This window comes from Sus scrofa, chromosome 8 (assembly GCF_000003025.6).
Source record: "Sus scrofa isolate TJ Tabasco breed Duroc chromosome 8, Sscrofa11.1, whole genome shotgun sequence".
NCBI lineage: Eukaryota > Metazoa > Chordata > Mammalia > Artiodactyla > Suidae > Sus > Sus scrofa.
Genome location: NC_010450.4, coordinates 116,250,532 through 116,267,653, shown reverse-complemented (window position 1 = coordinate 116,267,653; position 17,122 = coordinate 116,250,532). Strand labels below are relative to the sequence as shown.

The 17,122-nt window shown below is 37.8% G+C and overlaps 1 protein-coding gene across 3 annotated transcripts in view; it reads right to left on the bottom strand.

Annotated features, from left to right (window-relative positions):
* Positions 1 to 17,122, bottom strand: part of PPA2 (pyrophosphatase (inorganic) 2) — an 84,317-nt gene that overhangs the window by 66,194 nt on the left and 1,001 nt on the right. For all 3 annotated transcript variants that reach the window (XM_021101713.1, XM_021101715.1, XM_021101714.1), the window contains exon 2: positions 1,462 to 1,526. In XM_021101713.1, coding sequence (XP_020957372.1) covers positions 1,462 to 1,526 — 65 coding nt within the window. The remainder of the gene's footprint in view (positions 1 to 1,461; positions 1,527 to 17,122) is intronic.

Here is a 17,122-nt window from a genome sequence, read left to right as displayed (position 1 = left end):
TAGAATAAAATATCTTTCCTTTTTTTTAAAAAAACTGTATCAAGGCACCATTATCTATTTTCTTCTTGACCTCAAGTCTGCTATCATTTAAAATAAAGCTTGAAGAAAATAAAACTTAAAAAAATAAATAAAATAAAGCCTGACAAAATGTTTAAAAAAAAAGGATACAGAGTTAGAGTACCTAAGTTCAAATCTCACCTCTGTAACAAACCAGATTTGTGACCAGGGGCAAGGTTTTTAACTTCATTAACAAAATAAGGGTAGTAACAGTAGCCTTGGACACACTGAAATAACCTAAGTCCAGCTCTGAGCACAGTGCTGAGGTAAGCCCTGGGAGCACTCAATAAATCCTCAATATCATTCTTCCTACTGCCATCGTTATGGACAGTCCAGCCCTTCATAAATCCCACTTCAGCATTCCACAACCTTAGCACCGCACCAAGCTTTGGCCCCTGGGGTAACACCAGAAAGGCCAGAGCAGCCTTGCATCTGAGGCAGCTTTCACCTCCTCTCTGGCCTCTGCACCCACACTGAACTTCTGACAGTTCTAGAAAACCCAACCCTACTAATCAGACCCACAGAATCTCATCCCGGAATGGAAGCCTGGTTATTTACTTTACAGCTGTCCCCCTACTAAATCTGGTAATGAAATACACCTATTAACCACTGGGATGTTAAGGAAAGTGCTTCCAATGTCGTGCTGATTATGAACATCAGCTACCAATTACGACATCTCGCCCCAGTCCAGAGCCCCCAGACCGATCCAGTGATTCTGAGCCCCTGCTATCTCTACCTTCAGCAGCAGATCTCCCACCCCCCAACCTACATCCTTTCCGCCCTCACACCTGTCACGTAATTTCAGGTTCTAAAAGAATAGCTATTCAAAGAATACCATTTTCCAACTTTATTTTTTTAGCATCTGTTTGGCAGAGCGGTTAATGAGCATAAACACTGTGATCTGAAATGACAGATCAAAACCTGCTTCTCTCACTTACCAGCTGTGTGACCTTAGACAAGTCAACAACAAGCCTTTAGCTCCAGTGTCCTTGGGGATAATAATAGCAACTCACAAGGATTATAATAAAAAGACATACATTACATGGTGGCTGGCAAATAGAAAATAATCCACAAGTGTTAGCTATTTAATTACTACCACTACTTATTATTATTATTTAAAATAATCCTCTTGTCAACCTAAATTCTTAACCTTAAATCTTTATATTCTACCAAATTCTAAGCTTTATGGGCTACTAAGACCTCTTTGCCCCCAAGTCCTTCTGCAAGAATTCTATTCTTATCCCAAGTCTAATTCATGAAGGAGGCTTATAATCCTGTTATTATACTTTCATTCTCCTTCTTGATTCCCAACCAAATTCCTTCCTGTCGAGATGCTTCCAAAGAGCATTTTATGGTGATATTAGAATTGCACATTTTCATGCCCCAAACAAGTTAAAACAATACCTCTTGAGAGTCCACCTTCAAAGGAATATCATGAAACGGGGAAATGTAGTGACCAGCTACATTCTCTGCAGAGGAAAACAAAAACACAAAGAATTAAAGCAGTGGACCATCTTGGTTTTTAGAGCAATTATACTTTTATCCACTTTTAAATTTTAAGTTTTTAATGTTGTTTAAAAATTAACTTTAACTCCCAATTTCAAGTTTAATTCAACTTTTAAAACTTGCTCCAATCTGGTGAACAGAAGAAAAAGAGCAGTCCCAGCTTACTTACATGGGATACATTTCAAGACCCTCGATGGATGGATGAAACTGTGGATAGTATCCAATTCTAATATGTTTTTCCTACACACATACCTATGATAAAATTTAATTTATGAATTAGGCACAGTAAGAGAATACCTGAACCACCAGAATCACTACTCTTGCACCTCGGAACCATTATTGAGTAAGTTAAGAGTTACTTGAACACAAGCTCTCTGACACCTGGGCAGCTGGCCTGACGGCCGATGATATCTACTAAGACTGGATAAAGGATAACTCATGCCCAAGACAGGGACAAAGCAGGATAAGACAGGAGAGTACCAGATTTTACCATGCTGCTCAGAACACTGTGGTGTACAATTTAAAACTTATGAAATATTTCTGAAGTTTTCCATTTAATATTTTCAGACCACAGTTGACCAAGTATAACTGAAATGGTGGAAAACAAAACCACAGATAAAGGGGACTACTGTACACACCAAATCCACCATATTTGTGTTGAGGAAACCATTTACTTATTCCTGTGGCTTAAATATCCAAAGCAGAAAATGTCTAAATTAGAACAAAACACCAAATATCAAAAGTCTTACTTTTGGAGTTCCCTTCATGGTGCAGCAGACACAAATCCAACTAGGAGCCATGAGGTTGCGGGTTCGATCCCTAGCCTGGCTCAGTGGGTTAACACACTGGCGTTGCCATGAGCTGTGGTGTGGGTCACAGATGCGGCTTGGCTCTGGCGTTGCTGTGGCTGTGGTGTAGGCCAGCAGCTATAGCTGCGATTAGACCCCCAGCTTGGGAATCTCCATATGCTATGGGTGCAGTCCTAAAAAAAAAACCCAAATCAAAAACACCTTACTTTTGAAAAGAGACTTATTAATGATTGAACTGGATTAAAACTGATGTCAGTTTCCCTAAGAGATCTCTAACAACAGAATTCTCAATTTTCACTTACAATCCACATGAGCAAAAGTTCAACCACCAAGTTAAAAGAAATCATTTGTTCCACTCAAAGTGAAAAGAATCCTAATAAGGTAAGCTTAAAACAAAAACAAACTTTGACAACAGAAACCATTTTACCTCATTGCATACTGAAATGTGTATTTAAAATAGCTTTAAAACTACATATTATTTAAATAATATACAAGAACCCAATATGTACTTTTCTTAAAATTTATGATTCCAAAAGCTGGGCTTAACATGGCCATAGAAAATTTTCACTTTGTAATTTCCCACATCAGAGTATGTTTTACTTCTGGCCTGCTTCTTCTTTGGCATAATTTTCCAATTTAACTTTAAAGATATTTTAATAAATCAAATGGCTGGCACCCCAGTAGCAATGAGTATACCTAGCACCAAATCTTGGTTTCTAGATACCGTTCTCCAAAAAGAACTAGAGCTTCTTGAAGAAGGGCTAATCCTAAGGCTGGGGCAAAGAACACACAAGATGATCCTTGAATATCCAATAGTACCAGAAACCAGTCAAGTCCTCAAAAAACAAACGGTTGGAGGTCAAAGGGAAAGGGAACCAACCTGAAAGAGCTCCCAAAGGCCAAAGCTGGGACAAGGTGAGTAATAAAATAAGTAATGGGTCTGGGCATACCTCGGAGAAACTGTGGGTTTGGTTCCAGACCACGGTAAAAGCTAATAGCAAAATAAAGCGATCACACAAACTTTTGGTTTCCCAGCAAATATACAAATTACATTTACACTATACTGTAGTCTATTATGTGTGCAATGGCATTATATCTTAAAAAAAAAAAAAAGACATCCCTTAATTGAAAAACACTTTATTGCTAAAAATGCTAACCATTACCTGAGCCTTACAGTGAACTGTACTAGTAACACCAAAGACCACTCACTACAGATCATCATAACAAATGTAATAATGAAAAAAGTTTGAAATATTGCAAGAACTATCAAAATGTGACACAGAGACACAAAGTGAGCAAATGCTGTTGGGAAATTGGTGCTGAAAGACTTGCTCAATACAGGGTTGCCACAAACCTCTTTGTAAAAAAACGCAGTATCTTCAAAGTACAATAAAGTGAAGTGCAATAAAATGAGGTCTGTCTGCAATGAATTATAACCCAAAGTATACAATATACAGGATTGTATCATTTGCAAGTGATTGTATAAGTAAATAAATGAGGGATAAGAGACAAATCTTCCTTTCAGAAAAATTCTAAACAATACATGTAGTTGTTTTCCCCTCTAAGAAGTAAAGCTTACCCTATCCCCCACCTCGAGTATAAACTGGATTTAGTGACCCACTTCCAAAGAACAGAATATGGGAGGGAAAAACATTTCAATGGAGAAATCGGAATAAGCAGTACCTTTAGCCAAGTGATCAAGGTTAACACCACCAGTGACAAGTCTTGTTCACAGCATGTCCAGGCACAGACAGGCTGAGATGAGACGGGTACTTCGCTTCTGCTGTATTCTTCCCCCAACCTCACTACCCCAGTCTCATCGTGAGAAAGGCATCGGACAACTAAGGGACATTCTACAAAATACCTAACCAATACTGCTCAAAAGTCTCAAGGCAATAGCCAAAAAAAAAAAGACTGAGAGGGTGTCAGATGGGAGGAGATGGAGGAAATACAATGACTAAATGCAATGTGGTACCCTACATTGGATCCTGGGACAGAAAAAAAAAAAAAAAAAAGATTGTTAGTGGAAGACCAGTGATACCTAGACAAAATCTGGCGTTCAGTTAATAGTATGTACCAATGTGAGTTTCTTAGCTTTGACCAATGTACAGTGGTAATGAAAGACGTTAACATAAGAAAATGTGATAAGAGATATACTGGAATTCTGTATTATCACTGCAGCCTTGCCAAATCTACAAGTAATCCAAAATAAAGTTTATTTAAATAAAACAAAACAAACAAGAAACAAGCCATGGCTTCAGCCTAATAAAATTAGAAGTATATAACTTAACAATGGCCTCCACTCCACCAAAACTTTATTTCCTTTTCTTATGCTGTGTGGGTTTTCCTTAGCTCTTATCACTAGACTAAGTTCTTGAAGAAAGGAGATTTTTTTGCTGCTGTTTATTTTTGTTTGTTCTGTTGTGCTCTCTACTGGATCTCTAGCATCCAGATAAGTACCCAGGACTTAGTGGGCATTTAATAAATATTTGCTGAGAAAATATCACTATTTCATTTTTCCGTACAAGCTGTTAACGTAATTTTTCTTTTCCTACCCTAGCAACAAGGTAACTTATGAAGGACCCCAGCACACAAAGTAGGATAAAGATGAGAAAAATCACACAAGTGGCAAAGGATATAAAATTCTTGCTATGATCTACAAAGCTCTTTGTCATCAGTTAAAAAGGATAAACCTTAAAGAAAAACTTCTCTCTTGCATACCACATCAAATTTCAAATTCTCTGACTGATTTTCAAGTCATCTATGGCAACATAAGAACAGAAGAGACAAAAGTATCAGTTTGTTGCATGATCATTTACTTTTCTATAAATAATAAAAGTACTTAGGTGGGTCACATTTACATATTTTCTATTAAAGTAAAATGTAGTGGTGGGAATTGAAAATGGTACAACAGGAGTTCCTCTTGTGGCTCAGCAGAAACAAATCTGACTAACATCCGTAAGGACGCAGGTTCGATCCCTGACCTTGCTCGGTGGGTAAAGGATCCAGTGTTGCCATGAGCTGTGGCATAGGTCAACAGCTACAGCGGTGATTCGACCCCTAGCCTGGGAACCTCCATGTGCCACAGGTGCAGCCCTGAAAAGAAAAAAAAAAAATTAAATTAAAAATTAAAAAAAAAAGAAAGAAAATGGTACAACAACTTTGGAAAACAGTTTGGCAGTTTCTCATAAAATTAAACGTATGACCTAGAAATCCTACTATTAAGTACTTGGGAAAAATGAAAACTTACATTCATACAAAAATTTCTAAGTGTATGTTTATAGTCGCTTTCTTCAAAATCACTAAAACTGGAAGCAACCTAAATGTCCAACTGGTAAATGGATAAACAACCTCTGTTACACTCACACAGTGGTGTTTTACTCAACAGTGTATCAGTTGATTAAAAAAAGGAGTGAACTACTGGTACAATGAAATGGAAAAGAAGTTAGACTGAAAAAATCCCCAAAAGATGGCTTTCTAGCAAAGGCAAAAATACAGGGATAAAGAACAGGCCAGTGGTTGCCTGAGGGTGAGGGCAGAGGTGGAGCGGATGCTAAGGATGGACCACAAGGACATTTTTTGGAGTGACAGACTGTTTTACACGGTGACGGTGATGGTGTTTAAGTGAATCTATAGTAAACCTCAGAACTGTTAGATTTTACTCCATGTTAACTTTAAAATAAGCAAATATGGAGTAAAAAAGGCAGTTAGGAAAAATATATTAATGTATAAATGGAAGTACTTATTCCAAATAACAATCACCTATCTGTGACTCTCTTCTCTGCTTTAAGTCACAAAGATAAGGCAGAAGTTTAAGAAGAAAGATATAATCCTTTAGCAGATTACAAGATTTTTTGCATTTGGAACGCATCAGAGTGACGGAAATTAACAATAATCTTAGTTCTAAGAATTCAGGAAGTTGTACAAACCAAGAAAGTTTGTTATTAAAATTAATGCAGTATAGAAAACTTGACAGAATAAACAGCCAGCTGCATTTGTAATTAAACATAAACAATACCTCTAGCACATTGATTTGGTGTTTTATTTCCCTAAACCTCCAATGTTCTTGTTAACAGGGGACATGCCCTAACAAACTTATTAAGATGTAATAGGAGCACACACTACTCAAATATGAGGAAAAACAGACCTAACTAGGCTGTGATCACTAAAAGCTAAAGATTTGTGAGAAATATGCTTAGATATCCAGTTCTTTAAATTGGGATCCAAAAATAGTCACACATTAAGGTAATGCCAATACATGTTGAAACTGCTTTCTAATTGCCATTTTGAAAGGTAAAAAGAGTATAAATAAATGTGGATGGTCTGACTCAGATCATCATACCTAGGAGAAGGCATGTGGATCACGAAATAGTTTAAATAAATGTACAATAATAGAAAAAAATTTTCTGGAAAAATAAAAATAAAACAGGGCCTTACCTCCGATAATTATAACACTCTGATGGGCAATATACCAATAAATTTGCATAGGAGCAATAAATAGAGAGGCTGGCAGCCTGACTTGGAGTTACCAAGCTTGATAAAGTCACTCAATTTCTCTGAAACGTAATTTTCTCAATTTTCTTCAATTAAGCAATATACAATTTAGTATGTAAAAGGCAATGTTATTAGATGCTGGAATATAGAAGTGCTAAAAAGTGGGCTATGCTTGCAGCTAAGATAGGGCACCTACTACACATCATCAGCATCAGCAGCAACCAGTAAGTTTAAAGACAAAGGAGTCTCCTTGGCACAATTAGCAAGCTAATCAGTGACCTAAAGCATAAAGACAGGATGAGAATCCATTACAAGTTTTCTAGGGTCAGTGCTGTAAGTCCGTTGCTGGGTCCACTTAAAGGGCATAAAGATTCTCTAAAGGCGTATTTAAAGATAGGGACAGCTATCTTCTGCTTCTTCCAAGTTTGCGTCACGCCACTTCACTTTTACAAAAGACCTATGTTAGGACCTGTTCTCGGTAACAGAAAAAAATCTGGAGGATTTTCGCTTTTACAAAAAAAAGGGGGGGGGGATCAACAATTGCGTTCAGCGTGTTTCTCAGCAGCTGTTAGAGGTGCTGTGAGCACCCTGAACAGTCAGAGTGGCCCCACCAAGCTCCTTCCCCGGGAACTCCACTCAGCATCTCAGCAACAAGCTGCCATGGCTTTGAACTGTGTCTGTGAGCATCTGTGCTTCCTCTAACCTTATTTTGTGCATCCATTATCAAGACTGTCCTAAGGTACTGTATCTTTGCTTTATGCCATTTCAGGTTACAAACAATTTCATAGGACACTCCACTTTCATTTGGGTAGTGGGGAAACCTTTGTTTGCTACCTATCCTGATCCTCTATAAAATGGAAGGGGTAATCTCTACTATTCCTATGAGCCACAGACAGAGAGATATGGTACACGCAGCCAATGCTGTGGCAATGTATGCTACTTTTTTTTTTCTTTTTATGGCTGTACCTGTGGCATATAGAAGTTCCCAGGCTAGGGGTCGAATTGGAGCTGCAGCTGCCGGCCTATGCCACAGCCACAGCAATGCTAGATCCCAGCTGCGTCTGCAACCTATGTGGCAGCTTGTAGCAACACCAATCCTTAACCCAGTGAGTGAGGCCAGGGATGAAACCTGCATACTCATGGATACTAGGTGGGTTCTTAACCCACTGAGCCACAATGGGAACTCCAATGGTACTTATTAAAAATAAAACTGAACACGCATTAGAAACAGCCATTTCTAAGAGCCTCAGGGTAAATGAGTGATAAGTCTGAGGTTAGAATTTCTTTATCTGAGCTCAGACTGTTTCTTCAGAACTGAAACCACGTTTCTGTCACCAACTTACCCTTTAAAATATTTACGGTTGTTGTTTAAATAAAGCCATGCATGTGCATCGTTCAAAAAGAAAAGTCTCCACCTCTTTCCAATCCAGTTCTGCTCTCAGAGCAACCCATTTTTCACCTCTTTAACTTTGGGTCTAGAGGTTATCCTTGTCTTTCTAAATAATATTTATGTGGTTAGTTTTTAATTTACAATTTTAGAATATTATCTGATTTCAGCTTTGGTTTCATCTGATCCCAACCTATTCCTCTTAAATTTTCTATTGGCCAGTCTTAACACTTTGCAGCATTAATCCTTGTTCCACCAAGCATATACAGTATTTCTTGGTTTGACTAACTGGCTTTTTACCTCTCTTTCCTTGTTTTTCTCTCTCCAAATTTTTATCTTCTGCACTTCTCTTTTTTCATTTCAAGGCTGATAAAATGTTGTGTAATCACACTGAATTTTCCATGCTTTTTCTGTTAGTATATTTCCTAAGGAACAAAAAACCTGGACTGCTTGTTAAACAGATATCTGGACCCCCATACCTAGTTAATCAGAATCTTAAGGAAATCATGAAGACATTCTATGAAGCCACCATCACCCTAATAACAAAACCAGATAAAGATACTACCAAAAAAGAAAATTACAGGCCACTGTATTTGATGAATATAGATGCAAAAATTCTCAACAAAATTTTAGCCAACCATATCCAACAATATATTAAAAAAAAAAAAATCATATACCATGACCAAGTGGGATTCATCCCAAGCTCACAAGGATGGTTCAACATACCAAATCAATCAACATCATACACTATATTAACAAAAGAAAAGTCAAAAACCACATGATCGGAGTTCCCGTCGTGGCTCAGTGGTTAACAAACCCGGCTAGGAACCATGAGGTTGCGGGTTCCATCCCTGACCTTGCTCAGTGGGTTAACGATCCGGTGTTGCCGTGAGCTGTGGTGTAGGTTACAGACATGGCTCGGATCCTGCGTTGCTGTGGCTCTGGCGCAGGCTGGTGGCTACAGCTCTGATTCGACCCCTAGCCTGGGAACCTCCATATGCCGTGAGAGCGGCCCAAGAAAATGGCAAAAAGACAAACAAACAAACAAAAAAAACCCCACATGACCATTTCAATAGATGCAGAAAAAGCATTTGACAAAAGCCAAACATCCAGTCATGATAAAAACTCTTACCAAAGACATAGAGGGACACAGAGGGAACAGACCTTAACATAATCAAAGCCATTTATGACCAACTCACAGCCAATATAACAGTCAACAGATAAAAGCTGAACGCCTTCCCTCTAAAATCTGGAACAAGACATGGGTGCCCACTCTCACCACTTTTATTCAACACAGTAATGGATGTCCTACCCACAGCAATCAGACAAACAAAAGGAATAAAAGTTATCCAAATTGGAAGAGAAGAGGTAAAATTGTCACTCTATGTAGATTACATGACTCTATATAGAAAACCCTAAGAACTCCACACAAAAAGTACTCAAACTGATCAATGAATTCATCGAAGTAGCAGGAAACAAGTTAACATTCAGAAATCCATTGCATTTCTGTATACTAACAATGAAATATTAGAAAAGGAATATAAAAATACCTCTTAAAATCGCACCCCCCAAAATTTAAATACCTAGGAATAAATCTGACAAAGGAAGTGAAAGACTTACATGATGAGAACTATAAAACATTAATCAAGGAAATCAAAGCAGATTCAAAGAAATGGAAAGATATTCCATGCTCCTGAATGGGAAAAATTAATATCGTTAAACTGGCCACACTACCCAAAGAAATCTACAGATGCAATCCCTATCAAATTACCCATGACATTTTTCACAGGACTAGAACAAACAATCCAAAAATTTATATGGAACCATAAAAGACCCAGAATTGCCAAAGCAATCCTGAAGGGGAAAAAAAAAAAAAAAAAAAAACCCACAAGCAGGAGGCATAACTCTCCCAGACTTCAGGCAATATCACAAAGTTACAGTAATCAAGACAGTATGGTACTCGTACAAAAATAGCCATATGGACCAATGGAACAGTTAGAGAACCCAGAAATAAACCCAGACACCTATGATCAATTAATCTTCAACAAAAGAGGCAAGAATATAAAATGGGGAAAAAAGACAGTCTTTTCAACAAATGGTGCTGGCAAAACTGGACAGCTGAGTGTAAATCAATGAAACTAGAACAAACCTTCACACCATGCACAAAAATAAACTCAAATTAGCTTAAAGACTTGAAACATAAGACAAGACACCACAGAACACCTACAAGAGAACATAGGCAAAATATTCTTTGACATCAACCATATAAATGTTTTCCTGGGTCAGTCTCACAAAGCAATTGAAATAAAAATAAACCAATGGGATCTAATCAAACTTACAAGCTTTTCCACAGCAAAGGAAACCATTAAAAAACAACCACAACAACAACAACAAAGACAACTTACAGAATGGGAGAAAATAGTTTCAAACGATGCGACCAACTGGCAAGGGCTTAATCTCCAAAATTTACAAACAACTCACACAACTCAAGAGCTAAAAAAGGAAAAAAAAAAAAAAAAAAAAAAAAAAAGCAACAAAAACAACAACCCAGTTGAAAAATGGGCAGAAGATCCAAACAGACATTTCTCCAAAGAAGACATATGGATGGCCAACAGGCACATGAAAAATGCTGAACATCACTAATTATTAGAGAAATGCACATCAAAACTACAATGATGTACCATTTCACACTGGTCAGATGGCCAGCATTAACAAGTCAACAAGTAATAAATGCTGGAGAGGGTGTGGAGAAAAGGGAACCCTCCTTCACTGTTGGTGGGAATGTAAATTGGTACAATCACGATGGAAAACAGTAGGGAGACTCCTCAGAAAACTAAACAGTGGACTACCATATGATCCAGCAATCCCATTCCTGGGCATCTCTATCCAGACAAAACTTTCATTGAAAAAGATACATGCACCCCTATGTTCACTGTAGCACTATTCATAATAGCCAAGACATGGAAAAAATCTAAATGTCCATTGACAGATGAATGAAGATATGGACTACTACTCAACTATAAAAAAGAACCATATAATGCCATTTTCAGTAACATGGGTGGAACTTACTAAGAGAAGTAAGTCACAAAGAGAAAGACAAACACCATATGATATCACTTATATCTGGAATCTAATATATGGCACAAATGAACCTATCTACAGAACAAAAATAGTCTCACAGACATGGAGAACAGACTTGTGGTTGCCAAGGGGGAGGGAGAGGGAGTGGGATGGAGTGGGAGTTTGGGGTTAGTAGATGCAAACCATTGCATTTGGAGTGGATAAGCAATGAGATGCTGCTGAATAGCACAGGGAACTGTATCTAATCATTTGTGATGGAACACGATGGAGGATAATGTGAGAAAAAGAATGTATACATATGCATAACTATGCCCTTTTGCTATATAGCAGAAACTGATAGAATAATGTAAATCAACTACAATTTAAAAAAAAAAATCTTAAGGAGAGAAGTCTAGTTATCTATATTATTAGCAAGACTCCCAAGTAATTCAGGTAAGTTAAAGAAGCACTGTCTATGTGTTGGTTTCTGGCCAAGCAGGATGTTATAAATAAAATTCCTTTCCTCTTTAGCTTCTATTTTGACTTGTGCTTCTAAGGTCCTTGTTTCCACTGCCAGTCATAACTATATATAATTATTCAAATGCCTCACAGAGTCCATAAAAACTATGGAATTCTCTCTTTACCCAAATAGCTCCCTTTGGAAATCTCATTCTTCCTGTTGCAATCTTCCTTTTTACATGGCATCCTAAGACTCTGCTTCTTTGTTCTCCAGCCTAGATCTGTTTTCTAGATCCCACCTTTTTTGGGTTTACTTCCTTGTTTTGCAGGAGCATATCCCTAACTTATGTTGTGTAAGAAAGATTGCATGGGAGGTAAATTTCCCAAGTCCTTAAAGGTCCGGAACATTTAACCTAGTCTTCACTCTAGATTAATGGTTGCCAGGGTAAATTCTAGGAGGAAAATGATTTTCTCAGAATTTCAAAGGCATTACTCCAGTCTCTGAGCTTTTAGGGCTGCTGGTAAGTCAGATACCAGTTTGGCTCTCCAGTTCTTTCCAGGGGACCTATTCCCCTCCCTCCTCTGCCCCCAACCCTGGGGACTTTTATGGTCTTCTTTATCAAAGTCTCAGATTTCTGAGATTTCACAATAAAGTGTCTGGTACTCAGAACACTTGGGTGCTTAAATTCTTAGATCTATTACTTCTTTGAAAATTCTTCTTCATTTTGTCTATTCTTTCTTTCTGGAATGCAAATTAGCCAAATGTTAGAATTCCGGGATTAAATTTCTATGTCTCTTCTTTCTACCTCTTTTTTTCTCTCTTTGATATTTTGCTCTACTTTCCTGGAGATTTCTTTACCTTATGTTCTAACTTTTCTGTATTAGCTTTCTAGGACTCCTATAGCAAATTATCACACACTTGGTGGTGTAAAACAACAGAACACCCTTTGACCCACCACACCTTCTGACTTGTCTAAGAGTTCTTGTTCTTTGATTGCCTTTTTTCCATAGCCTCCTCTTCCTTCTTAATGAGTTCAATAGCTTCTATAGTCTCAGAGGACATCCATGTGACTCTGAAAAATTCAAGTTCTCCTCTTTCTCCTTTTTTTCCTATGAATCATTCATTCAGTAAATATTTATATTTACTATACCATACTAACTATACCATACTAATGACCAACCACTGTTTCAGGTACAAGGTATATAAATTCCTTGCTTTTATAGGACTTATTCTGGTGGGGGTGGACTCACAGAAGCAATGAATATAAATATGTTCTTAACTCTATCAGATACAGATCAAGAAAAAAGAGAACAGTGGAAGGAGCTAATATTTTAAATGGAAATGCCAACAAACACCTGCTTGCTATTTCCTAACAAAACAAAATCACCCCCACTCCTCCCCTCCCTGCCCTACTCCGTGTTAAGCTTCACATCCCTCTCTCACCCTCGCTGACAGCAACATGTCCACAAACTCTCTGAGGTTATGCAAAGCAGTTCAGCTTCTTCCTAAACTACAGCCCCCTTAGCATAAGCACTTAAGCTGGGACTGCCCTGTGCTGGTTCATCAATAACCATGCCTCCATCTGTTCCTCCTCTTTTATAAACATTATGAAATATTTTGAAATCCTTCTTATTTGTTGTTTCAGAGTTATTCTTTTTCATGTGCCTACTATCACTTTAAAAGGCTATTTATTAGGAGGAAGATAAACAATGGCAGTCACCCTGCCAGCTTGTCTTGGTATTCCACTTGTCAAAAATCAGACTACATACCTACTAGGCATGAGCTAATGAATTCTATCAGGCCCATCAATATACACTGGATATTGCCAAAGAGCATCAAAACTTTCCCTTCGACTGGACTGAAATGAAGATTTTATTATTTTATAAGTTACCTATACGTTCTTCTCTTATACCAGCAAGTTGTATCAGGATGAGTTTATTACTTGTTTTAGTGAGTGAGAAAACTGAATGGACTACAAAACCATTATCTGATTATATATGTTATACACAATAGCTTTATGTATGCCAAATATCAACATACTATTACACATTGTTACTAAAACCATTTTTAATGATTCTTAATGGAAGCGGCAGCAATGACAAAAACCAATATAACCAATGTCATAATGTTTCTATATCCACACAATAACCATTATGTTCTATTGTGTCAATTCAAGTTTTATGATATGGGCCAATTTTTTTTTTTTAAAAGGTACTCATATATTTAAGACTCCAACACACTTTTTGTCCATTACTCATTGTAAACTTTATGAAGCCCAAATGTGTGGTACATTTAAAAACAAATTCCACATTCAACAACAGATTCCTCCTACTATTCAACTGACATACTTAAAAAAGAATATGTATGGTAATTTCAATATAAGCATATGCTTACTATAAATGATAAACTCACTGTTAAAGAACTGCATGGTTCATTCTCTTGCTAAATAAAAGCAACCTGAATTATCTACAGCCTTGTTTCTCTAAGCGAACCAGTCTCCCAACCCAGAGTAACAAAAATCTCAAGTATGAAGAGTGTAGCTTCTCCGCATCCTTTCAGAAAAGTTAAAAAATCTAAAATGACGAATTTATACGTTATTACCAAAACAAAAACATGGAGACCACCGAAAGAATAACGGCGTGCTGTGCTATGTCTTTGGTCCCATACGAATGTCCTACTTCACTATGATTGCACAACTAATTCAAAGGACTGCAGGTCAGTACTAAAAATCTGAGACTTGGCATTAATAAATTATGACCTACTCAAAATACGTAATTCTAGCCACACCCCACTGTTTTCACCCTTCACAAAATGAAACAAGAATTTTGGTATTAGGTTAAAAAGGGGAAAGAAATAACATATATTTTAAATATTAACCGTGGTCCATGTGTCAGACACAAAACGTGTACACACACAGTCTCATTTAACTGCCAATGTTCACCCCATTTCACAGATGGAGACACTGAGCTAAGGGATGTCAAATGATGCCCCAGATACACAAGCCAGGCCTACAACCTAAGGGTTTTGACCACTAGTCTAAAACCCAGTGCTTCCCAAAGAGAATTCCATGAAACTCTATACAGAGTCACTAAGATGTCAACAGATGTTCGGAGAAACAGGTTCTGGGGTTCAAAAGTCTGAGAAAAGTTACTTTAGGTAAAAATTTCCAAGAACTTTAATATGTCCACTGTAACTCCCCAAGGTGATAAAATGGGAAGTATTTTGCTAATTTATTAAACCATGAAGCTTTTCATTTAAAGAAAATCTGATAACATATCATGGGATACTTGTGCTCGGCTAGACAGTTAGGAAAATGATCCTCAAGTTCACTCTCCTCTTTCCACGGTTTAATAAAATGAGGTACAGAGAGGTGCAATTACTCACCCAAGGCCACACAAAAAGTTAATAACAGAGCTAGGCCTGATAATTCCCACCAGGATGCTCTTTCTCCCCTACCACCCTGTCTCACTTCAACACTGTTTCTAAAAAAACTGACTAAAAGGAAAACGAGTATGGCATCTAACATTTAGTCTGATTCTTCTAAATGGTAGAAAGAAACCATTTAAAGAAATGAAGCTCAAAAATGACCTACCTCCCAAGTGCATTACTGTTTCTGAGACTTGGGATCCATTGGGAAATGTGGGAAATGATTCCACTGTGATAATGCTAAAGAGCTCTTCTCAGCCCACTAGTGCTGTACTCACGTTCTGCTCTGAAGTGAAGTAACTGCACTCTACCACTGCATACAGACACTGCCTGAGTTTAAAATATCCAATCTGTGACCATCTTTATAAAGAGCAAATTGTGCACTGTTTTCCCCTTACCCTGCTAATCCCAAAGTGCTTTCCTTTCACTTTATCCCACCCCTTCCAGCAAGAGGTAAACCGTCGCCGGCCAAGGATGCCACCTGGTGTTTAGTTCAGGAATTGTTTAAGCCAACAGTGCCTTGCAAAGACTCTCTCACCCCCTGGCCCCTCCCCCAAACTCCACCCTCCTTTTCTTCCAATTCTTGCCCATTTTCCTCAGCAAAACGTTTTTTCTTCTTTTGTCTTTTATTCCGAGTGAAAAAAAAATTTTATTCACTGTATTCTAGCTACAGAAAAATCATGAGTCTGAAATCACTTGTAGTTAAAGAAACCACAGCAAAAGCCCAATACAGCTTCAGAAATGCCCTAACAGGCCCTGTGCCAAGAGATGTTAGGCATATCTGTTATTCATCTAATACCTTTAAGGAATTTCGGTACTAAGAAGGACCTTGAGGGTCACTGGTAGGTCAACTGCTTTATTTTACAGTTAAAAGAACTGGCCATGTAAGAATTGAAGCAATCACCTGCCCAACCGCACAGTGAGAGTTACTGCAGAGCCAGAATTAAGGCCTAGGGCTCCCCATTCCAAAGCCAGTGCTCCAGGAGCCTTTAGACTGCTTTTTTCTCAGCCAACATTCAAATAAGTATTTTTCAGTGCTTTTGTATTTTCCTTAATTAATTATATTGCTACTATGAATCTCTTGAGCTCAGGGCCCATAATTAAAATCTCCTCAGTGCCACATCTAACAGCATCTAGCCCACTTCATAAATATTTCTTTTTTTTTGGTCTATCATTTATCACTGTATGTGCCGCAAATATAGAATACTTTCACCGTCTTATGAGTTAGACAGCTTTTATCTACTTAAAAAACCTGTCATTTTTAAAACACTTTCTATGGAAAGCCATTCCTCAAATTGTCCTTTTGGAACAATCCTTTTAGAAATTTGGGTCTTCTTGTTAATGGTTCTTCTCCACCTGATCAGTCTTGACCTAATAAGGATCGAAGAATATATGCAGCCAATTTTAAAGAAAATTGGGATTTTTACCATCAGCTGCATTATAACCACAAAACTACCCCAGATTCAGTTTTCTCTCCTATAAAACACTCAAGTAGCATATGCGTAAACATTTTACAAATTATAGGTATCAATAATGACCACAAGTATTATTAATAATAGTCATTTATATGCTAGGCCCTGTGACTAATCACTTTGTATATACTGTCTTGTAGTTCTCACAGCACTATTTTACAGATGAGGAAAAACTAAGGTTTCGCAAGATAAGGAAGCTCCTCCAAGGTCACAGAGCTAAGACTCCAGGACTCGGAGCTGAGATCTGAAAATCTCCACAGCTGGTGTCCCTAAAAAGTGGGCGATAAGGCAAGGCCGACTTCACAGAAAAAAGGTACCACTCCCTTCAGGGCTCTGAAATCAGAAGAGCATGAAGGCAATTAACCAACCCCCCTATTTCACGTCATGGCTAACCTTCACAGTGAAATATCAGGGTTATCATGGCTAACCTTCACAGTGAAATGAGAATAAC